The sequence below is a fragment of the Aplidium turbinatum genome, chromosome 12, assembly GCF_918807975.1.
Source record: "Aplidium turbinatum chromosome 12, kaAplTurb1.1, whole genome shotgun sequence".
Classification (NCBI taxonomy): domain Eukaryota; kingdom Metazoa; phylum Chordata; class Ascidiacea; order Aplousobranchia; family Polyclinidae; genus Aplidium; species Aplidium turbinatum.
The window spans coordinates 1794368-1819410 of record NC_137483.1 but is presented as its reverse complement, the minus strand read 5'-3'; the positions used below and the strand labels follow the sequence as shown (position 1 = coordinate 1819410).

The following is a 25043-nucleotide window of genomic DNA, read 5'->3' as shown; positions in this document are numbered from 1 at the left end:
GCGAATTGGGCTACTTTTTCGCTTCGCGACTTGAATTTGAAGGTTTGCGATTTTTTGAAATTTGCGACTTTTTGGGCTACTTTTTACTTCCCAATGCCTAACAAAGATGAAAGTGGAAAGAATCACAGAATAATCGACTTGCATCACATCTCTCACTTTGGAGCGTATTTACGTTTTTTCTCTTCTCTCTTATTTTGGTAAAAATGGCGTGATGACCCCTTCCACGTGACCACGTGTACTGTTCCTAGCCAATGAGCGAGTAGCGTCTTGCTGAGTTTTACCCAGTTGGCCTTGACCGAGTCGAACTCGAGTAATTGGCTATTGTCGCCTCACTATCAGCATCTAGATCTATGCGTTTGTTGTTATAAGGCAGAAGTTTCCCAGGGGGTTTTGTCAGTAGTTGCTATTGATAGATTAGACTTAGAGTGTGAATTTTGTGATAGACTTATTTTTTGTGGTTAAGATTTGGGTTTAAGTTTGAATTAGTAAACTTTAAACAAGATATGTACGGTATTGTTTAATTAGACAAAGACTAGAGGTGTAGTGGGTAGTAACAGTAGCGTAGCCAGGAATTTTCAATGGGGGGGGGGTTTTGACGACCCAGCGGCGGGGGGTCTGGGGGGCCTCCCCCAGAAAATTTTGAAAAATTACTTTGAATTTGATGCATTCTGAGAGCATTTTCAACAAAAATGTGGGTATGAATATTCCTGTAAAATGGTGCTGTCCGGTGGCATAGCAAAAGGATAAGATCATGTTTTCTTCGGAATTTTTCGGAAATAAAGCTAAGTCTCTATGTTTTCTTGTTGCTAATTCCTGGCTGAGATGTTTGGTATTGGCAAAACTCGCTCTTTTAATGCAGTTTTGTTTAAAATTAGACAATTTTTTTAGACTGAAAGCATCATTCTCAATATCGTGACGTCACCCGCGTGCCAAAGGGGGGAGTTGTAACCCCCAAACCCCCCCCCCCCCTTGGCTACGCCACTGGGTAGTAATGTAGCAAATCTTATTAGCCCAATGGAGGCTAGCTGTGACAGTCTTTTAATATTTTAAGTCAGCAACAATGGTAGCACAATAAAGCTAATTGAGTGACGTTAAAACCAATTTTGTGACCAGTTTTCCTCTGGTTAGCGCTACCAACTAAACTCTTCTCGTTAATCTTTGTTGTGCTACCATCATTGCTCACTTTCTTCTGTGTTTTAAACCTTACAATATATATCCATTTTCAACTTGCCATGAACAAAACTGTCTAGATCACATATACTGAGTATTCATAAAGATATTTGATAGTAATGAATATTTCAATGAGCACAATTATGCAGCATACCTAGATATGAATGCATAAATAACTCTTAACTCCGTGAGGTTTGTCATTGCCATGTGGGTATTGTAAGATTTATGTTGACATTTTTGTGTTATATATATACATCACTTAGTGGTATTGTAAAACAATCAATAGACTTTTTTTTTAGTACTCGTATAGGTTTCATTAAAACAATTAACGGTATTGGTGTTCATTTCTTGGTCTGTTGGTGTAAGCATTATTTTGCATATATTTCTGCTCAAGATTGTATTATATATAGTTCTTGTGATCTTTCCGATTACTGACTGTCAATACTGTAGCCTATAATCTTTTTTCTGTTTAGGTAATTTAAGGTTGTAAAGTTTAATTGTACAGTAGGAACTGATATACAATGCAATATCTTACAATTGGGACATGTTGGAAAATTATGCAACATACAAAATACAGTTTTCCTTGAAAGAAAAACATCGCGCAGAAATTGGGCTACTTTCAAATCCATTTTGCTACTTTTTTGCTACTTTTTGTAAAAAAAATCTGGCAAGCCTGTATGATTGAACAAACAAGAAACAACCGGAAGTCTGGAACTTGTTTGTTTGCTGCATTGAGTAGCAAGTCTTACAATTTCAAATGTGTGTATTTTTTTTACCATAATTCTTTTGTGAAAGCGCCACTTGATCTTGAAGCTTCGTTTACGAAGTCACATGTTAATCAATGGGGCTATCGGGGTGGGCAGCTACTTAGTGGTGCTGTCCTGGTTCTGGTTGCTCGTGAGGAAGTTTGTTGCAAATTAGGCAGGGCTAGGCCTAAAGTTCCCAAACTATGAGATATTCTAACTAAACATCCATTTGAAACTGTTTGTAGGTAAAAATTATGCAAACATATACTTTTCAATAGAACTTTAATGGGAATCAGAATCAGTTTATTAGTCATATAGCAGAAACACAAGAATAATAGGCTATGGCAAGAGATATTCCATAAAATGTTATGACGAGGAGAGAGCAAAAAGACCAATTAGTTATCGAGTCAGCTGCCACCTCATAATAAATGATGAAAATAACATACACATTGAAAATATTTTTTAATTTATGGAATCTTTACTGTTGTTATTTTCTGTCATAGTGTCAAAGTCAGCTTTGCCAGGACTGGAAAAGCAAAAAGGAATGATTATTTTAGTGTGACGTCAACATGTATTTATAGGAGTTATTACTTTGTTATAACCTATTCAAATGTCATGTTTTGATAATTTGTGAATCTATAAATATCGATTATTGCATCAGAAAAGTACCAGTACAGAAAAACTATTGATCCAATCTTCAAGTTTGATCCTGTTTCATCAGACTTTTGAAGGAACTTTGCAAGAACTTGTATTTTGTCACCTTACTCAAAATAACAAACAAAACAAGTAAACAAACTGAAAGCCGGTAGCAGAAAAGTTAGGAACAAACGCTTAAATGATTTTTGGTTTTATGGTTTTATGTCAAGGTGGTTTACGTTAAAGTACCGTAGTTATATTTTTGGTTAAGTCGTAAATATCAGAATTAGCCTTCATTACAATACTTATAAATTGTTCTGTTGTGCACAACCCATGAAAGGGCATTAGTTGACACTGTTCAAGAGCATGTATCTGTGCCTTGGCAAAATACTTGACTAAATGAGAGTATATAGCTAATTCGATGACTGTTGAGTTGCATTTGTTTATTGCATTATACTGTATAGGCAATTATAATTGTATCGTTGCCATAATTAATGCAAAATAAAATTACTATAATGTGTGATTTATGCATTATACTGTTTATGTTTTCAGAAGTATACAATAGACCAAAATGGATCGTTGGGCTGGTAGAGTAGCAGTGATAACAGGAGCTTCGGAGGGTATTGGTGAGGCTGTTGCTGCTATGATGGTGAAAAGTGGAATAAAAGTTGTTGGGTGTGCTCGAAACAAAGATAAATTGACAGAAGTGGCCACAAAATTAAATAAATTAGGAAAAGGGGAGATGTTTCCATACAAATGCGATGTTGGTGTTGAAGAAGAAGTTCTTCAAATGTTTGAATTTGTTAAAGAGAAGTTTGGGACATTGCATTGCCTTGTCAACAATGCAGCTATCATATATGACACTTCCATCTTAGAAGGGAAAGCTTCTGTGAGTCTTTGTTTTTGATTATAAAAATCTAGTATGTTACATGCTAGTATTGTGTTTTATTTCCATTGCATTTTGTTAAAATCATTTACAAAATAAAGAAATGTAGATACTAAGCTCATGTTCAGCAAACATTTTGAAAACTATATTGTCTTAATCTGCGGTGCCATAAATGTGCTTTAGAACATTTATAGCATGGAAGATGAAGACAATACAGTTTTCGGAGCTGGTATACAAGTCCCCCCCTTGGTAACTCATGACAAAGACAGGACTCGACCAAACATATCGGGTGAAACTACTTTACCTTTGCTTTACTGTTCACACACTTCAGTCTACATGTATGGTCAATTCCTTTTTGTCATGAGTTGCGAAGGGGAGGGAGGACTTGTATACCAGTTCCCAGTTTTCGAAACGTTTGTTTGCTCAACGTGTGTTTAGTATCTACATTTTGGGATCTTTATTTTTTGATCATTTTTTTATGTTTTGCTTGAATCGGTAAGATTACAAGCTGCATTTCTGCAATCTGCATGCATGATGATCGAATGTTTTCTAATGTTGTAACTGTTGTGTTACCTTGTTTTCAGTTTTGTGTACTGTAGTTTTAATACAATATTTTGGTAAAATGTCCTGAAAAATATAAAATTATTATATTTGCATTATTATTATCATCATCAATCAAATACATATGTGCAATTGTGCATTGCACGGAGTTTTTATCTTGTAGGATTTTTAAAATACTTCTTTTGAGTTAGTTGTTCCAAAACATACATTGGCTAGTGATTGCATGTATTTAAATGGTGACAGACAGGTTAAGAAATCTCTCAATGAAGTGAAATAACGGTTTGAGGATTTTTCTCTCCTTGTTTCATTTTGAAAATATTTTTAAGAGACCAAAAAAGCTTTTTGGGAAGCTATTGTAGCTTTATCTACTTGGCCTTAAACATGTTAAAATTTTTGTTCCATGTATGCAGGAATGGAGTCATATGTTCCAAGTGAATGTGATCGGTTTATTGGTCTGCACACGGGAAGCAGTCAAACCCATGCGAGCTACCGGTGTGGACGATGGCCATGTCATAAACATGAACAGTGTGGCAGGCCATCGCATTGTTCATAAACCCCTGTATGGCACAACGAAGCATGCTGTGAACGCCATCAACCAGGGGTTGAGGTTGGAGCTTATTGAGGCTGGGAGCCACATAAGATCATCTCAAATCTCTCCAGGATTCGTTGAAACCAATATCTTAGACAAGTAAGGACATTGCTTGATGCTGTTGCAGTTTGTTCTCTAACCTGCTTTTAGAAGTTTGTTAGATTAGTACAATGCAGCTTTGTTTGATCACATTAACAGTCAAGTCAAACTAAAAAATCTCACTTAAAAGTTTCATCCTGAAGAAGTATTGTGAAACTAGTAATGAAAATAGTGCAGATCTGAATTGCTTGATCTGTAGATCCTCCAAGTAATCTAAATTTTATCGGACCAACCTTCGGAAGAACCCCATTAAAAATCAATATACAGTTAAACTGTACCTTGCTGGTTCTAAAGCATGGTGGATTATTATGGAATGTAATTACTTATATCTACGCAATTTTTGCATACACAGTACACACACACACCAAAAGTGCTGTACTTTGAATCAATGCCTGATGAAGATATTGAATCAATGGTGATTAATTGAACCTTTATTCTCGGACTGGGAAAGCTTCTTTGAGAGCTTAATTTTGACAATTGCGCATTCTTGTAGAAGCTTTGAACCACTGACGCAGATCTGGTCACCGAGATTGGCAGAGTAAAGTATCCGATTGTTGAAGTGTTATCGCCTGTGAATAATACCATCAACTAGGTGCGCTCTATGGAAAAAGTGTTGTCTGCGAATTACTTCAATTGTACCATATGATTAGTCTATCAATCATGTTGGTTTGTTTTGCCAGGGTCTACCCAGGACAGGGAAAGTGCGAGAAGCTCTTTTCTCAGCTGGATTGCATCAAGCCGGAAGACATCGCTGACTCGGTGCGCTACATACTCGCGCTCCCGCCATACACTAACGTCAATGACATCATAATCCGCCCCACAATGCAAGCCGAATGAACTTCGTGACGTCATTGCAATGTTACATTTGTGTGTTTTCTATGCCATAATCCAGTAGTTTTATATACGGCACATATCCAGTAAACGTACTTACTCATCAAGCTATGCGCTTAGAAAATAAGTGTTAAAATAATCGTTTTTTTATATTCACATGTATACGACTAAATATCGTGTGTTATTCCTTGCCTTTTGTATTTTTGTTAAGTGCGCAACTGCACAAGAATGTCTTACCTTGTTGTGGCTTTTAACTAAAAGATTTTACAACCTAGCCTACAAACAGTTTCTCATAATGTCAAAGCAATTAGGTCAGTTTCCTTTGGTTGCAAATGAACGACATATTCTTTACGTGTATTGTAACTGTGGAGCTTTGCACTCGCTATGTTGCCCTCGCCAAGAACTGTGTTTACATTATGAGATTCCATCCGAGCTGACATGGTCAGTTTATTTTACATCGATACAAAATCTGCAAGCGTTGAATCAATGTAAAATATTTGGTTTTACTAGATAAGATATCATAGCCGATGGCTACTACACTGAGTACTACAGTCATATTGATGAGATTGATAATTTAGAAGTGTAGCACTTTTCAAGTTGTTTGTTAAACAGACTCTCTGCTTCGAGTTGCTTTCAGTTTATGCTTCGCCAAACGGAACTTTATCGTTGTCGGCATTAAGCAACCCTGGTATTATTAACTGCATTGTAGTGTCTAACATTCATCTGGGTTATTAAGTTGTGTGTTCCTAACAGATAGGAATATTCCATGCGTGGTTGCAACTCTCTCAATTTTATGTAACAGCTGAAGACGTTTGTACATGTCGCTGGTAATTGAACTCAGAACCCCAGTTTCTTACGTAGCATGGAGGTGTTTGTTTCATTTTGATGGTTTACTTTGCACGGTAGACGAGCGGTACGTTTGTCCAAACATCACCTACAAGCTGCACTACATCACTGGTATCTACATTCCACAACAAAATGCTTTTTTTTCGACTAATAATGTGTTTGCTACTGTGTTGTTATAAAAAGCAGAACAAGTAACTTAATGATTAAATTATTTTTGACAAATATTTCATGTGTTTTATGCTTGGTTAAAACCGTAATAGAATATTGTTGGTGTGTTGGCATGAGGTAGCCACTTTAACAAGTCGAAATTCTGCCACTGAAATTGACTAGAATGAAACCGCCAACCAATCATAAGCTGCGGTTTAAGTGACGTAAAAAATGGCGAAAAGAAGATCATAGAAAGCAAATTAAGTGATGGATTTTTTGTCAGCTGGTTGGCTTAGGGGTTAGGGCTAGAAAGTAGTCATTTCATTGACGCGTGTTCGATTCTCACCTCTGCTATTGCTCTTTTTCTTCTGTAATTTCCAAATAAAGTTCAAAACAAGCATTAACTCTCTGGATGAGAGCTATATGGGTCACAATTGGACGGTAGCCTCTTATAACACGTTCTGATTGGTTGGCGGTTGCATTGTAGTCAATTTCAGTGGCAGAATTTCGACTTGTTAAAGTGGCTACCTTGGCATGAGGAATCCTTATCGTGGACTGTGAAAACTTCTTCAGGCTACAAGTGTAAATCTGGCAGCGTCGCATACTTATAGGAGTTAGAATCACTGACACAGGTCCGCTTACCTATACAGAGTGAAATTTTCGCTTGTCAGAACAATAGGCTACCGTCCCCTCTAAGCGCCGTTGAATAGACTGTTGTCTTTGACGTGTATTGCTAAGCCTATGCGTCGTGTGGACTCGTGCGTTTTCCGAAATAACATAACTGGCGGATACGGTGCAACAAAACATCACTCAATAGTCCCACATCGAGGGGTGTGGGCTGGTCGAAGGGGTTTAAGATGGGAAAAACATTTTCACGAACACCAACCTTACCTTCCATAGGGTGTACAAAGCCATCAAAAGTAGATGTTTATTACGAGTTTGCGAAAATAATAAAAATATCCCACTGTTACGATATCTTTCAATTGCATATATTGCGTAGCCGCAAGATGGTGTTGCTGAGCATCTTGCTACCAGAAGCAACGTCGCCTGGGTCAAGTGACGTTGTACTGGACATGGGACAAACATTTCCACAATAAAAGTAAAATTTGCCGGCGCAGGCTAGACATAGTTAAATACGATACGATAATGATTTGACATCCTGATCATTCGATCAAAACAGTGCTACGAATAGATAAAGCAGTATTTGTTAATCATATGTCCTAAGAGCTTCTGCATTGTTTTGTGGACCCGTGCTCGGGAATGTAGCGATCCGCTCTCTGGATGTGGCGTCATAAAGAAAATGTGGATAGACTGTCCTTTAAAATAAATTTCAGGAAATAGTTGACGTTTCACCAAATCATGTCATCAATGGCGACCGAACTACAACAGCTCATACGCTTCACACACCACATTGATGACCGCTAGCTTAAGTGTGCTGGGTTATATGATCAGCCATGAACTGATGGGCAGCCCTAACATTCAAATTCGTAATGACCACACCGCTGTCTGTATCAGACCCTACATTTCCAATGAAACTATAAGAGAATTGCCTCTACCGCCACCCCTTGGTTGCAACCTTTATGACGTCACACAATCTTTTTTCCAGGTTCATCCTCTTCGTCATCACTGATTTCAAGATCGCTCAGTCCGATTTCTTTCTCCATGTCGTCACGGTTGCTACGGGAAACGATGGCTCTAACGTTTTGTATTTTTTTGAAAACTTTGCTTTGAAGTTCCAAGTTCTGCAAAAAATGAAACATTTAACTTAATTGTCGAAAAAAAATCTACGTTTTACTTTCTTGTAAAAAATGACAACAGAGTAACTAAGTTAGATTATTGCTGAAAAAATTCTGCATTGGCCACCAAGCATCTCTGAAGAGCTGTGTCATGGGAATCAGTGACGTAAGGCGGCCATTTTTTGGGTGTTTACTTTTTCCAGCAAGCCTTGCACACACACTAAGTTTGCTGAATCCCTATTCATATCATGCCAAAATAAACTGACACGATATAAAGAGCTACTAAGCAAATCAAGCATGTATTAGAAACTCTCTAAAAAATGTGAACACCAAAGCAAGGCCGGATTTAGCTGATGGGGGGCCCGGGGCACTTTTAGATCGGGGGGCCCCAGTGCAAAAACCACCTCTACGTTCACAGTAGCATTAATCCAGCACTGCAACAGCATTTTGCAGACACTTCGAAGACTAAAAGAAGAAAAATAACACAAAATCACACTATTTCCACGTAGGGAGGCCCTTCAAAAGTCGGGGGGCCCGGGGCACCTGCCCCCCCCTAAATCCGGGCCTGCACCAAAGCAATGGTCACCGTATGCCACTGATGGGAACAAGCTGAGGAAACAACTTAACTGAAAGATCGATAATTCCAATATGGATGGAGATATCGATTCAGGGAAAGAACTAATCGACTACTCAGCTTTACTGCCTTTACATATGACGTAATAGCCTAATAGATAGACAGCAAAAGTGCTTTCTAAATTCCAACAGCAAGGTTTATTTATAAACGCACGACTTCAATCTTCAGCATTCCCCAATAATTCGTCAGTTTGGAAAATCCCAACAGCAACACAACAGGTTATGATAAATGGATCGCGTGCGTCCATTGTCGTAACTTATGATTGTGAGAGTAGAAACAAATGTAATTGAAATATTTTTGGCAAAATGCTTCAGGATATCATGCAAAATACAACCAGAGGGAGGAGTTTGTGCATCTACTGCGCAATCCCAGTTTTGTATTACTATACAAACAATCACGTTTGAACATGACAACACAAACCGGCTGGTTTTGCCAGATTTGTTATTTGAACTAGCCATAGTGAGCCTGTCACTAAGGAGACAGGTGTGGGTGCATCGCAGCCATCTTTTCACCCACCACAATAATGGACAACCCTCCATTCTCCGTCCACGAAATGGGGCAGAAAGGTTTGCGTCTCTCGGATTGTGAAATCACAATCTGGCTGATCTCTAGCCTTCTTTTGGTGTAATTCGGGCAAACAACAACCTGGGGAGGTGAATCGATAGACCAGACCTGCACAACATACAGCCCACGGCCATTTGTGGCCCGCAAAATACTCTCATTTGGCCTACAAGATGATTCAGATATATTTTGCTCTATACATTCTGTAATGACAATTTTTAGCTTAGTAATGCGATTTTAAATAAGTAGGCTACGAATTAACGTTTTCAAACACAACAATGAGATTGTGTGGTACGCTCCTTCGGTGATTGCCTTTAGGAAGATTGGTTTCAAGACATACTGTAACTTCCCTGGGTATAACTGAATTTCCGCAAGATGATGATGTTGTTTTTGCTATTTTGTTTTATTTGTTTTCGTCATTGATTCGCATCGTCAAGTTGTATCTATTTTGTGAGTCGTGCAAGGCCTGGTGCGTTGCGCTTGAAATGGCTTTGCCCGTGGTAGGATTTCTTTGTGGGGTTTTCTTTGCCTGCCTTGCTCTTGCTCTTCTTTGCTATGAGCTAAACGCATCAAGACGTGTTCCCCTTACGACCATCAGCACTCTTGATAACGCACCATGGCCGATCTTCATAGCAACTGTCCATACAAATCTTAAATATATCAGCTAAAGCTATCTGGGCTAATAAAGCTATAGCCTAAATATATGTTTATATTTTTTTTTTTTGTAACAGTTTATTTTTTTTATTTTTCTGAAGGTGTTGCGACCTTGCCAAATTTCTCAACTTAATAACTTACTTCGGTCACAAGCACGTTTTAACGTTCGCGTTTTGTCGCTTCTACCTTTTTCTCGACCTTTGCTATGTTGACGTGTATTGTTTTTGATATGATGGTCAGAAATAAAAAAACAACTGAACTGAACTGGTTTCATTTTTTCTTATCTGAATAATATATGTTATCTGATAGTCACTTAATAGAAACGTCACTACGTTTGGATGCGGCTAACGAATTATAGTTTTTCTTGTTGTGCTCCTTGTATCATTTTCAGTTGTGCAGGCCCGCGATAAACCTTCGGGCCCAAAACCTCAGAGAAAACGTGGAAAACTTCGTCGCAAAAAGAACTTTATAAATTTTTCTGGTTGCGAATTGGATTCTCAACCAGTCGACGTGAAATCGAAAGAGCTTTTGTACATCATCGTCCCTCTGCCTGGTCGTGATATGAGCAGACTTCCTACCGCGGCAGAACACTCGACGTTCACAATGACTCAAGTGATCAGTTTAAAAACTTCAGTCTGAAAGTGGCAACGGTTTTATGAGTTTGATAATAAAAACATTAAGAAATAACGTTGAGTCACAACTCCGTTGGCTAGCGGAGGATGTGAAACCGCGCAGAATGAAGAAGTAAAAGATGAATCAAACCACATACAACCAGTTGTCATAGTGGAGAGATTTGAATCCCCATGAAAGTGCGTTTGAATTGCGTTGTTTGAACACTCAATGCTAAGCGACATCAAATTAACATTAATTTTTTTTCTGATCACCCATATGCCAGTTATCCAGCCAGTAGAATATCCGATGTCATTCTTTAAAGTGATTCAACGTCTGGAGATGTTAAATCAATGCAAAAAGAACGGATTTTGATAGGATGATGTCTAGCAAAGAATTTCCTTCGCAACGAAACCCCGCTAGCCTCATCACTGCACATCATTGTCCATACACGTAGGGAAAAGATGTTTTTTGGGAGTGCGAAAAAATTCTCGCCCTAATAATTAAATGTGCCCAAATGTTTTTTACGACAAAGCATAGACCACATGATTAAAATTCTACACTGCTCGCAATAGTCAGGTATAATTTTGATTTGAGCAAAAAATCAAAAGCAAGTTCAACCTTAATGAAGTTTTTGAAACATGCTGAAGGTTCTTGGCCAAATTGTTTATCGAATTTGGCCAAATTTTCGACTACTTGAAAAGTTTTGGGGTGCGGTTGCACCCCCTGCACTCCTGGCTCCTACGTTTATGCCATTGTCCAATCACAAACCTTTCACTGTGTCGTCAATGTATGAAAAAAGTATAACGAGCATAAGAGGTTTGTGCCAGAAGGGCAAACTTGTCTTGAAAGGTGGATTACCACCGCGCGGATGCCACATTGCAACTACAATATGGGGAATGCGAACCAGACTTTTGCGAGTGTCAAGCGGATACCTGGACCCACATGGTCAAGAGGATAAAAACAGTTTTGTTGAAATTTTGAAAAAGAAAACAAGAATTCACCGACCCTTACCTTCAATATCGTTTTCTTTATAACTTGAGGAAGGTCATTGTGGAATCCGTTGCTGGAAGTGGGTGCGTTGCTCTTCCTGATTGTGACGCCATTGATGGGCGTTACCTGGCGCTTTGCGATTGGTTGATCGTCGTTCTCTTCGTCAGAGGAATCTTCTATGGAATTTGCGAGAATATCATCGATGACGTCATGGTTTTCCTCGCTGTGATTGGATGCAGCAGTGTTCCTTACGTCATGATGACGTCCGACAGCTTGCTGACGCAGTTCTTTATGCTTTACGTCAAGTGGAGTTCTTTGGCTTTGATGATCAGTGTCAGAAGTTTGTACTGATCTTAGGACGTCAGGACTTGATGAAGCAGCTTTGACGTCATTTGTTGATGACGTAGTTGCGGTAGTGACATCGCTGGTGGTTTGTGAGACTGGGGGAGTGATTGTTCGCAGAGAATTTTGGAAATTGAACTGAGAACAATAGATGACCTCTAGTGGCGTTGCCGAGAGTGATGTGACATATCTGCAAATACAACACCAACTAATTATGACGTCACACAAAAAATTACGGGCAAGAGATCACTCGCTACAGTTGTAGTTTAAAATACAACAATTGACAAGAACAGTTTAGAAGCTTTTTTCCCAATGTAAGTCGGTGCAAAAATGGGCCAACAGATTCGGTTTCGTTTACCCCGTTGGTGATGACGCTGTGCATGTCCGCGTCTGCTGTTGGCAGGTGTTGTATAACTGAACGGAAGAGACAGCGAACAGCAACTACATAATGCGAGTCACCTAACTTACTTCTTGGTAGGCTTATGATTCCAAATGGCTCTAACAATTTCAGGAACATCTTTCTTTGGATTGGAACACCCTTGGCACCAATGGGTCTTTCCTGTACATACCCCCCACTGAAGAGGGGGCATCACTTTCATGGGATTTTTTGCCTTCTCAACGCTTTTTAAAAGCGCTTTAGTTCTGTTAGAGATATACTTTTCATCGATTTGATAGTTCTCAGACACAATGGGGCGCATCATCGACATTTTATTCAGGTTGTCGCTTTGCGTCAAAACTTGTGGTTTGCCGAAGGCTGGGTATTCCCCTGATTCAATACTCTCCCACTGACCGAGATTAGCAAAATGGTTCACTTGAGGAACGGACAGGATCCCCTCTTTAACTGGACGACTGATGTCATCGTTTGATGACGCACAAGTTGAGGTAGCTTTGGGTGGTGACGTCACTTGTTTCCTTGGTGACGCTTTCGGACTGATGACATTCAAGTCCACTTTTGATGATTCTGGAACAACATGAAAAGCATCCACGTCACGCTACACGTCACAATAAAGCTTTGTTGAGGAATGGGTCAAGAATATAATGTAGGGGACTCCTGCTCAGTGCATGACGTTACATTACGTCATAAAGAACAAGCTTTAAGCGACTAACATGCAATGCACTTTCAACCGACAGAAAACACAGTTACGTGAATACGCTATGGCAAGATTTTTTTTCGATTGTAGAAAGTGAGAAACTTTACAGAATATAAAATGTTACCGGGAGGTTCTTGTTTGATGGTGACGTCAACGGTTGTGACGTCATCGCGCAGCACGTCTGCGACATTTCGAAGTGCGTTCGATGGTTTGATTGGTAGGTTCCCGGATGATTCAAGAAGATGAAGAAAGTGTGGAGGTAGACAACCGGTGTACGAGTGCAAGTCTAGCTTGTCTCCTCCCTAAAATTAAAAACATTAATTAATAAATCATTGAAATCAGCTTGAAGCTTGGCGAGGGAGCACCGGCCATGCAGCAAAAATAACGACGTGACAGCATGGTATGCATGTCTGAACGGCGCCAATGAGGACGTTAGTTCGACAACGCTCCAGAGCATGAGTCTGTGTCTATGGAAAGACACTTCATGACGAACTTGATAGGTTGATAGGAAGATTGGATTCCTTGCCTTCCACACAGTAACGTGGGCAGGGCTCCAGAAAGTGCTTTTTCGACTCGGGCCCGAGATGATCTTAGGGGTTCGTAACCATTCCAAGAGGCCTTAAGCTTTAAGAAACCGCTACGTATTCCTTGGATATAGTGTTTTCAGAAGTGCCTTGATTCGAGGCGAAAGGAGCTCATTGGTACCGGCACCGAATCATCGTCTCAACACTCCTGCTTCCACGTCACTTCACTAAATCTTTAGCCACCGGGAGTAGAAATGGATATAATGGTTTTAGTTTGGTTTTTGAATCTTTATTCCCGGACTGACAAAGCCTTGATAGGTTATTCCTGGTAGTTTCGCATACTTGTAGAGGCTCTTGACGCAGGGCCGGTTACCGAGATTGGCAGTGTGAAGTTTCCGATTGTTGAAGTGTTGCCGAGGGAATTATTCCATTCACTATGTGCCGCTGAATGGAGAGCAGTCCTGACATAAAGCACACACAAGCGCACACCTCGAGAGCACACCTCGAGAGTCGAACCAGCGCAGCGTGATCTTGAGCCGGGCGCGTAACCACTGAGCTAACGGGGCGCATATAATTGACGTGAGGCAACAGCCTAGGCCCTAGGACAATCATTCAAGCACTTTTCAGGCAAGAGAGTAAACGTGAAATGAATCAACACCCGCCAAATTGTGGCCGCGATTGAAATATACGAACTCTTCAAAACAATGGAAACAATTTAGATGTAGCAGGTTACTTACCATTTTAGCAGAGACTGGTGCACTATTTCTCCTGACGATGGAGTGTTTTCCTATTGGATGATTCACTGCGTTGTCACGGCAACGATCGTCGCTTTGGTAACGCCGCTCGCGATTCAAAGAGTTTAGTCTTTCTCGGCTGCCAGAAGAATCGCGAACTGTCGCGCGGTCATCAGAGGGATGCACGGTGGAATGGAAAGTCAACGGAAGAGAGTGCACGTGCTCTAAGTGGGAATGCTGTCTGTTTGGACGATGGCGGCGATCACGTGACTCCTCAACACGGATTGTGTTTGAATGAGGGGAATTATTTACTTCGACCAATTGCGCCGTGGCGGAATATTTGTCACGTAGTTCAGATGGTTTTGTGATTGGACGAGACTTGTCACGCACCGTGTGAGCATCATGTGACGTGTCAGCTCGCTTTGCCAGTGGTGGAAAATGGTTGTAAATTCCGTTGATCTCGGTAATGATTGGATGAACTTTTAGTCGCTTCTCCGGTGATACTTTCCTGGTTGGTCGATCATGATGACGTGGCTTATTGTAATTGGTAGGTATTCGTTGAGAACTCTGACGCACATCATGAGTTTGTCTCGAACCGAAGTCTCGACCTTTTGCGGTTGAATATTGAGCAAGTTGGTGTAACTCCGCAGCATGACGACTGCTCATTGAAGGATTTAAGCTTCGAGGATCAACAACGTGCTTCGGGATTGGTTGATAACTAGAAGGAAGCTCGCCTATTGGTTGGTTTACTGAAAAAGCAGAATTTATCGGAATGTGATTGGCCGCAGGAAGTGGGTGTGGCACAACTTTGTAGTACACTTGAGGTTGGAAGCGAACCTGGGTGGGTTGATGCAAAGAGTGAACAAAGACATACTTTTCACTTCTATTAGACTCATTTGGTTGAGAAGTAGGTGAAGGACTGCTCGAATCGTTGTGATTCTGCTTCGAAGCCGGTTTCAGCTTCTTACTGCTCAGATCTAAAGGTTCGTTATCGTCCAATTTGCGCTTGGGTCTTTGTGATGTCACAGGGGCCGCGGCCACTTCCAGGCGCTGGGTCGGCTTCCTTACGACGAAGTTAAGAGGCTGGTTGCTATTTTCGTGACCGTTACTAATAGCAACATCTGATTGTTTTCTGCCGTTACTTGGAAACGCATCCGCTGGAGATTGTCTTTCTCTCTTGATACGCAACGCTTCAGCTCGTACTGATGACGTGTGAGCAGCCACTGATGACGTGACTTCAGGGAGTGATGACGTGAAGGCGTTTTCATTGGCGAGACGAGAGTTCACAAAAGGCTTCAACTTTACATCATGACGTCGGAGAGGCAGACCCTGGAAAAGATCACAATTTACCATGGTTGTCATAGTTACCAGTACTATGGTTGGTATAAGATGCCTTGTTATTCCCGTAGCAACAGTTTACCAGCTTTATTTTTAATAAACTGTTGCTGCGGGAGTGACAATTATAAGACATCTTATACCAATTGATAATGAGACAGTCTACTGCTTCAAGCCGACAGTTTGCATGGAGTAGATTCGCAGTTTAACTTGGGTAAGGCATCAATCAGGTATCAGCCGCTTGACTAAGAAAATATTCATCTTTCGGTCTAAAAAATATGTTTGAAAGCTTCATCCTGAAGGTTTCACAAAATTGTTGAGACTGTTGTCGCAGTCCGGCTAGCGAGGGTAACAAAGAAAAATTTTCATTGCAGTTGGCATGTTATTCCTTGACACGATGTTATGACGTCATAACCTAGTTGGTTTCGTTGTCGTGCGTTGTACGTGACTATCAGTAGGCTTACCATATTTTCAATTTCATGTCGATGGTTCCTTATTGTTAATGTGATTTTTCTCATTTTTGCTTCCATAGGTTAATTGGTTAAAAAAGTTTCTCATCAAGCAATCGAAGAAGTGTTGTTGCCGGGAAATTATTCCATTCACTACAGTAGTTGCCGCTGAATGGAGAGCAGTCCTAAGAATGAGTTGCTCAAGCGCACACCTTGAGAGCCGAACCAGCGCCGCGTGATCTTGAATCGGGCGGGTAACCACTGAGCTAAGGGCGCGTGAAAAGGAACTCGCTGACAACATCACTGGTAAAGTGGGTAGGAATATGAAGTTGAACTTAAATACAACAGATTAAAGTTTTTAGATATGAAAGTCTTTAAAATCAACATATGACATCGATGTAATTGCCGTATACCATCCCACCTGCTTTCCTAGATCTGCTGACGCATAGCCCCCGCTCATGTAGCGCGGTAGGGACGAGTGCTTTGTGACGTCATACGGGCTGTCGTACAAGGCCAACAGTTCGCTGATCACGTGATCACCTTTAGCGCTGGCCAATTGTGAGGCTGATTCGCCGTAAGTTGTGCGAAGGTTCGGGTTGGCTCCAAGCTGCAGGAAGATTAGGTCATGTCAAAACAAAAGTGGTAAAGCTGCATTTTGAAACAAATTATATTTGTTTAAACACAAATATTTTGTTTGCTTATTCTTATCAACCGTAACCAGAACTTAAAGCATGGTCGGTTATTGATAAGTTTATAGTAACTGGTAGTCACAAAGTCCATTTGCTACGAATTTGTGGCAACAACTTTTTTTTATTTTATTTTTTTATTTGATATTGCTATGTAAGTTATCATGAAGGTGAAAAAGCACCACTGTGCTTGCAACACCATTATTATTAATTATTATTATAACAGTTCGACTGCTAACTTTCCACATACATCATAAAACAAACAGTCTCTACAACAAAAAGTCCCAGGACAAAATAGCTAATTAATTATTATCTCCAATACTTCAATCAAATATAGCAATGAATGAAGTTCAACTGTAGCAAAATTGTCTGTCTCGGTGACGCCGATAGTTTCAAGTCTCTACAAATGCTCGAAACTACCTCAATTAAGCTTCAAAAAAAAATTTCTTAACAATTCCTTCACAGCTTACCTCCAACAAAGCTTGGGCGGCTTCGCGCTGTGACGTCCGAGTAGCCAGGATGATGGGGGATGCCCCTCCTTTGTTTTCCTAGAAAAATTAAACTTTCACGTAACAAATCAATGCCTGCCGGATGATAAGAAAATTATTTCAATTATTGCAATCGTTCATCGACACTACGTTCAGCAATAGATCATAACCTAATTGTTTGTCATAATTAAGGCGATGATACTTTCTGGCACTTCGTTTGGTGACGCTCCTTGAGTACTATCGATGACATCACACAGTGCCACAGAGTGGACAGTCAGACCCCGTTAATCCAACCCGGTGCGTTTCGCATCGTCTGGTCGGGTTTGAGAGGTTGTTTTGTTTGTATCCGTTTTTGACAGATTTAGTTTGGACAGCGAGAAAATTTAATCATCTAGACTTCACTCTAGTGCTCTCAGAATCCACAGAAAATGAATGCTCATCCACTTCCTAACACAGCCCGATAAAACTGTCTGTAATAAAAAGCGCTAAATACAAGACAACAATAAGCAACGCAACCCTAATGGTAACTCCTTCGTTTAAGCTTCAGGGGGCGATAGGTTATTTAATCACCCCAGTTTCACAAGTTTTTTCGGCTACAGTGGAAGGCAAGTTGTTGAATAATAACTCAACTGCTCAACAAGAACCTCATACTGCATCTGCAAGCCAGCTAACGTTTCATGAGCTATCTTCGCGAGCATTGTTTCGCAACAGTCACCGCCGTAACCATAAACACGAACAGCAGCGATGGCCTCTTCATGAAAACATGAGGAACTTCCTTTGTTATGAAACAATCCGCGCCGTGCACTTACGCTGTTTATTTGTTTCTTGCCAACGTTTTGTGACGAATAGAGCGCAGCAGCTTCATAGATCGCAAGATTTTTAATCAAGAGTTCTAAGTTCGAAATCAGAGCAAGGCAGATAACTTTACAAAACTAACAAAACCTTCAATGCAGATGTACCTGAGAAGTCGATCAATATTTTAGTGATATCTTAGGATTGTTTCATGTTCTCTACAAACTCTGGAACTTACATCCAAATAGCAAATCAGTCGTTTTAACGTTGCAATGCAAAAACGCCTCATTTGCTGTCTGGGTGAATGTTTTAACAACCATCAAAATCCTTCTATTTACATTGAATCAATGACGAGAAACGTTAAATCAATGTAAGAAAGACAAATTTTGCTATTTGCGACCTCTCAAAAGTTACACACGCATTTGTGTTAAAGAAATTAAAATTTGTCTAATGATTTTATCTTGTTTTGGCAAACCTCTGTAGATTTAACAATTGAAGCAGCTGAAATATCACCCACCGCCTTGCCAGCTTTGGCACAAGCGGAACATCACAAGGTGTGGAATGACAGGATCGTCTGTCCGTCGTTCCAAACGATGTTAAAAGTCTTTCGTTTTCAGGATAATTAATTCTGTTTTAACTTTACTTGTTTGCTTGCAGTGATAAACAAGCTATACTGCTGTGATATAAGTTACTATTTTCAGCAGCAGTGGCGACATTTTAATGAGCTTTCTATAAAAAGCCGACTTTTCTAAAATTTGTGTTTATTCCCAAAAAAGGAGAGGTCTGCTTCAATTAAAGCGCTTTCCATGGTTCGCTCTCGATTGACACGAGTCTGTGTCTTCATGTAGCCGAATAACGTTGCCATGGCAACATGTACCGCTGTAACTATGCCAACACTACAAACTGAGATATTTCTCTTTGAAGTCATGGAAGAGATTTCCAAGGAATGCAGTTGAGGAAAAAACTGGCCCCTTCTGGGAAGGTAAACCTGGGACCACTCTCGTATTTGGCATCAAAAATTTTTCACTTGTATGGAAATCGAATATGTTTGCTGTTTGACTCTCTGGCCAACGGAGGAAACAACATATGACCAAACAACGCTCTTTCCAGGTTCCCACAGCAATCAGATGCAGACAGTCACACCCAATACTCATCAGCACACACAACCGCACTGCACAAGCCATGCAGAGATGACTCAAAGCAGCCTTGAAAGCTTATACTGCTGACCATTTCATTAACAAATGAACACATAAATCATAAACAGACATAACTCAGCAACAACACTACATTTAACATTATAAAAACAAAAAACAAAAAGCGAACGTTTTCGGCTAGTCATATAGCCCTTTTCAAGCCTATAAGAAAATACATTATTAAAAGAAATGCTAAAGAATCATATAGTATCACAGCAAAAATATGGTCAAAGCTAAACATTTGAGAAACTGCCTCGCTCACACAAAATGATAACTGAAAATTACACAGCACAACGGGTCAAGTATTTCAGAGGTAAAATTAATTGATTGTTCAGACAAGGACTCAGGCAGATTACGCAAGAAAGACAGAAGCACAAGAGATAGTGGCACAAAACAAAGTAAATGCGAGAAACACAAGACGTGATAATTCAATCAAAAAACTGCTAAAAGGTAAGAAGCTCCGCAAGCAAATAATTGCCTGTTGAGCCCTGGGTTTAAAGATTTGATGATCAATGCCTCGTGAATCTTGGTGTCGAATTCGGACAAACACTTACGAACAATTTTGAAAGACTGCAAAGACGGTTTATTGTTAGAGCACGATTGGCAGTTTCTAATATGGTCTTTAATTGCACTGTTTTTATTAAAATTAGCTAAATTCAAATGCTCTCCCACTCTCGTCACCAAATGTCGTGTGGTCATACCAACGTATGACGATCTCGCATCATGCGAGCAAGTGAACTTATACACGACGTTAGAACATAAGCGGAAAGGAGTTTTAGACTTCAACTGAAAATAATAACCAGCTTTAAATGTTTTATAAACGGGAAAAATCTTAACGTTAAACTTTAATGCAATAAATCTGGACAAACTTGTGGCAAAACGTCGTGTATAAGTAAACTCCTTTCCGCTTATGTTCTAACGTCGTGTATAAGTTCACTTGCTCGCATGATGCGAGATCGTCATACGTTGGTATGACCACACGACATTTGGTGACGAGAGTGGGAGAGCATTTGAATTTAGCTAATTTTAATAAAAACAGTGCAATTAAAGACCATATTAGAAACTGCCAATCGTGCTCTAACAATAAACCGTCTTTGCAGTCTTTCAAAATTGTTCGTAAGTGTTTGTCCGAATTCGACACCAAGATTCACGAGGCATTGATCATCAAATCTTTAAACCCAGGGCTCAACAGGCAATTATTTGCTTGCGGAGCTTCTTACCTTTTAGCAGTTTTTTGATTGAATTATCACGTCTTGTGTTTCTCGCATTTACTTTGTTTTGTGCCACTATCTCTTGTGCTTCTGTCTTTCTTGCGTAATCTGCCTGAGTCCTTGTCTGAACAATCAATTAATTTTACCTCTGAAATACTTGACCCGTTGTGCTGTGTAATTTTCAGTTATCATTTTGTGTGAGCGAGGCAGCTTCTCAAATGTTTAGCTTTGACCATATTTTTGCTGTGATACTATATGATTCTTTAGCATTTCTTTTAATAATGTATTTTCTTATAGGCTTGAAAAGGGCTATATGACTAGCCGAAAACGTTCGCTTTTTGTTTTTTGTTTTTATAATGTTAAATGTAGTGTTGTTGCTGAGTTATGTCTGTTTATGGTTTAAAAGAGTTACCTCTCTACCCAAATTGAACACATAAATGGCGGCCATTAATCGACCTACACTCGTGGTGATGTTTAACGTGCAAAGGCTAAACACCAAGCGACTTTTTCGACCTAAACCTACTGCATTGCATAACAATGGCAGATTTAAATAGTTTCGAAAGCTTTGCAAGATAGACTGCAGACAAGCATATGCAGATCAAGAACAACAAATGAAACCAAACCACTTCCCTCCCAGACATGCACAATTGCACATCTTAACATGCAGACTACTGATTGATGGCCCAAATGCCCAATTCAAGATCAATCAAACCAACAATTACCTAAGAATGACAAATTGTTCTTCAAGCGCTCGCTGGTTTGTTTGCTGTCATTTCCTTTGTGTATTACCGCTCGTCTTCCCTTCGAAGAGTCAAAAGCGTAAACTTTTTCTGCCAACGTAATCACGACTTTTGACTTCTGTACAATGGCATCCGCTGAGGTGGGCCAGCGTAGCGTGGCCAGATCATTTGGTCGAGTACAATTTCCAGATTCTTATTCGCTGTGTTGCCAATTTTTAGAGGATGTAGATGTGTTTAGTGTCCATCGTTCGATAGCCAATTATGTTAATATTGAACTACAGAGAGAACCTTTAGGGCTAATGTAGTAAATTACATCATAATTAATATCAGTAACTTTGTGTAAAGGCTTTACAGTAGGATCTTCACAAAGTTCAATGTCACACGTGATCAGTGTCATACGCCATCAAAGTTACACGTCATCAGTGTCATACCTCATCATTTCGTTACTTTAATAGTTTCATGATTTCATAGCTGTGTCATGTTTATATTTGCTTTTCAGCAATGAGAAAGAATTCAACTTTACCATACTGGCAGCACATGGTCTACTTGGCATTGCTTTCACAATAGTAACCTAATGAAACGTAATAAAAACGCAAAATTCTTGCCGTTTGTTTTTCCGCTACAGGTACGCCCTTGTGAGAGTTTTTTTAAAGTGTCTCTTTTTTATAGGGGCCCTAGGCCTATGGCTGGCCTCAATATGTGCCGTTCCGGCACTAAGCTTGCGGCATTGTTTACCGCTTACAATTACTCGGTTCAAATTTTACCAAACTAAAACGTTCTCAGCAATTCTTATCCAAAGTGTAAGTTTAATTCAGCAACATGGTCTCATCTTCTGGCTTAATTCAACTTCAAATTGGGTCGCCGGTGCAGATTGCAGTCCTCCACATCACTCTATCAGCAGCATCTTCTTCTTTTACTTCAACATGGCAACATTGGTGATTTTAACATTGAGATCAGATTCGTTTTCATAGAGTTGTTTTCGTTAAAATTGTGATGATCATTATTATCACTGTGAGCAATTCACTGTGTTGAAAAATTGTGATCCTTGAGTCGCGTCGAAGTACAAATGCTTCATCGACACCCAGTGAACTCTGCCAACCGTGCTGGCCGCACAAGAACGCTGTGCTAGACATTTTCAAACAAAATTTTTGTGAGTTTGCTTCGCTCATTGTCTCGGCTTAGCAAACGGAAACTTCTAATTGCCACTTTTCATGACTGAGCAAAAGTACCAGCAGCCTGCCTTTGTGCGCAAAGGAAACGAAACTCCAATAGTTCTCATTGTTCGTTTCTGGAAAGTGAAACATTAAAATGCCATTCACTGAATCTTAATAGTAGAAAAATTGCATTTTAACATTTAGAAGAGAAGTACACGTTAAAAATATACAAGAAAACTTTCTCTTGTTCTTTCATGATCATTTTGATGATAAATTTACTTCTCACCTTTCCTGCCAATCACCAAATAATTTATCTTTTCATTGTTTCTGTCAACTTTTGGACATTATAAATGTTGGATATTATAAGATAAATGAACGATCAATTCTATCTCGTGTAATTGTCGCCTTCTACTGGGACTGCTGGAAGTTGAACGAAAATATTTGACACAAATCTCATTGCAGTGATGTAAAACCTTCGCTACGAACGTTTAAGCAACACAATAACACTGAAGATGAAGACAGTTTAGTTTTCGAAACGTTTGTTTGCTGAACATGAGTTTAGCATCTACATTTTGGGCTCTTTAGTCTTTTTTACAATTTTGCTCAAATATTTTGAATAATTTTGTTTGAAACACTGGATATTTTATAAAGTTGTTTCAGTGTCTTTATTTATAAATTAATTACTGGCCACATGTCAGACAGCAAATCAACGCTTTTTACATTGATTTAACGTCTGCAGACGTTTTCAGAGCCGCTTGAACTAACTTACTAAAAATTAAAAACAAGAAACAATTACTCAACATGCTGATTTATTTTTGGTTCCACAGAACTTTTCGAATTAAAACTTGCCTTGAACTTCTAACAACGGTAAACTCAGCTGCCTAATAATCTTGATTTCGAGCAACTTTATCTTGAACTGTCTGCTGATGGTCTCTTCAGCCTCATTTGAGCTGACTGGACGCCTTCCTATCTCATTCAAAACAAACTGACTAATGTCATGTCATAAAGAAGCGCCCGACATGATCAAATTTGCGAAAATAAAAACGGGTTGAAATTTCCTGCAATCAAATCGGTGACGTCACTGTGACGTCACCAGGAAAAACGGAAACGAAAGAGCCACAGCAGACTTTCTGCGCCGACCCCTTAGTGCGCTGAGTTCTGTGTCTCGTAATTTCAAATATTCAAGTAGTGTTGACTCGTCTGCCTAATTAATAAAGGAAGGTCTTTCGGCATTGTGTCAACGCCTCTAGATTGTGAAGTGATACGGATACAGTAAAGCTTGACCTGCTCAGTAGATTTGAGTGTGGATAATGCCAGAAAAAGCAAACAGGATAGAAAATGGCTTGGTGGAATTTTTATGCCACTGTTCATGCCATAAAAAGCAATTGCTTTAAAAATATTTAAGAGAAAAGGATAAAAATCCCACATTAAATGTTATTAGTTAAAAAATAACTCGTGAATGATTGACATGCTCTTGAGCAGAGCATGAAAATGTCAAATAGAAATTTCAGAGCCGTCTGCAACAACCTGTAGGTATTCCCCTCATGAGCAATCCACACTTTGGCTCGTTGTCTCCCGGTTACCATCTCATACGCTAACAGCAAAGTGCAAATCTCCCTTTCTGTGACTCATTTTCGGTTATTTCCCACTGATGACGCGTTTACTTCGTCTTTGTTTATTCACCAGGTTGATTATTAACTCTGTCTGGGGGGGTCTTCTATGCTTTCCAATAGCTCATATGAAAAAACTGATACTCAACAAAGATCTGCTTTGCTGAGGAAAATGAATAATGGTTCGTCTTCCATGACAAACAATTCGTGACGGTAGATCTGTTATAGAGGGAGCCAGATCCAAAGTTCTGAGAAAACTGGCTCAGCAAATAATCTTTCCAAGTCTATAAATGTTTTAATAAATGGAAACTAAATTCAGAAGACGCGGCTGTAAATAGCAGTCCATTGACTTTGCACCTCATGACGCGACGGAACTTTTGAACATTTTCGAAATAGTTCCGTTTCGGACAGCTCCAGTGAAAGTTCAACTTTAAGCTTATACCAAAGTGGAACCTCCTTATCTCCAGCGCTTAGTCAAATAGTGTTGCCAAAGTTGCTTTGTATTTGAGGCATTCAAGTAGAATATTAGCTTCAATGAAATTCACTTTTAATCAACTTCATAAAGTGGTTGCAAAACCTTCGCCCAAATAAAACCGACAAACCAACACCTCAACGGTTAGGCAGGTTTCGGTCAAACTTACAACATTTCCTTCCAAGTTGATATGAAGGACTTGCGACTGTGCCAAATTTTAAACTAATTATCCTGTTTCCTTCTCAAGAACGTTATAAAGTTATTGTTTTGTCGCTTCTACCTTTTTCTAGACCTCTGTCATGTTCGCATTGAATTGTTTTTCGTTGTGATGATCAGAAATTAAAACAAACTGAACTAAGTTTTAAGATGATTTGTTTCGTGTCACTCTACAACTGATCAGGTTTATCAGCAACTTCTGTCGTTGTGAATCATATTTACATTGTTGTAATCGCATCACTGCTCGACCTTTTCTCACTACTTCACACAAGATAGAACACAATTGATCATTAACGGCACAACCTGGG

The 25043-nt window shown here is 39.6% G+C and overlaps 2 protein-coding genes across 3 annotated transcripts in view; one reads left to right on the top strand and one right to left on the bottom strand.

The window, feature by feature from the left end:
• Positions 1 to 1649: 1649 nt before the first annotated feature.
• Positions 1650 to 6704, top strand: LOC145780935 (dehydrogenase/reductase SDR family member 11-like). 2 transcript variants are annotated; one of them, XM_082592610.1, is made up of 4 exons: positions 1650 to 2702; positions 3105 to 3441; positions 4410 to 4687; positions 5368 to 6704. In XM_082592610.1, exons 2-4 carry the CDS (start codon positions 3124 to 3126, stop codon positions 5522 to 5524), a joined length of 753 nt encoding a protein of 250 aa, XP_082448736.1. In that variant the 5' UTR covers positions 1650 to 2702; positions 3105 to 3123; the 3' UTR covers positions 5525 to 6704. The 2 variants fall into 2 exon arrangements, with proteins under 2 accessions (XP_082448736.1, XP_082448735.1); XM_082592609.1 differs by having other exon boundaries at positions 1650 to 2782.
• A 721-nt stretch (positions 6705 to 7425) lies between these two features.
• The window catches only part of LOC145780866 (uncharacterized), a 32059-nt gene continuing 14441 nt past the window's right edge, over positions 7426 to 25043 (bottom strand). The window contains exons 5-11 of the mRNA XM_082592516.1: positions 17330 to 17407; positions 16595 to 16780; positions 14393 to 15718; positions 13256 to 13433; positions 12509 to 13001; positions 11720 to 12230; positions 7426 to 8253 (exon numbers count right to left, since the gene is read on the bottom strand). Coding sequence (XP_082448642.1) covers positions 8098 to 8253; positions 11720 to 12230; positions 12509 to 13001; positions 13256 to 13433; positions 14393 to 15718; positions 16595 to 16780; positions 17330 to 17407 — 2928 coding nt within the window. The 3' untranslated portion in view covers positions 7426 to 8097. The remainder of the gene's footprint in view (positions 8254 to 11719; positions 12231 to 12508; positions 13002 to 13255; positions 13434 to 14392; positions 15719 to 16594; positions 16781 to 17329; positions 17408 to 25043) is intronic.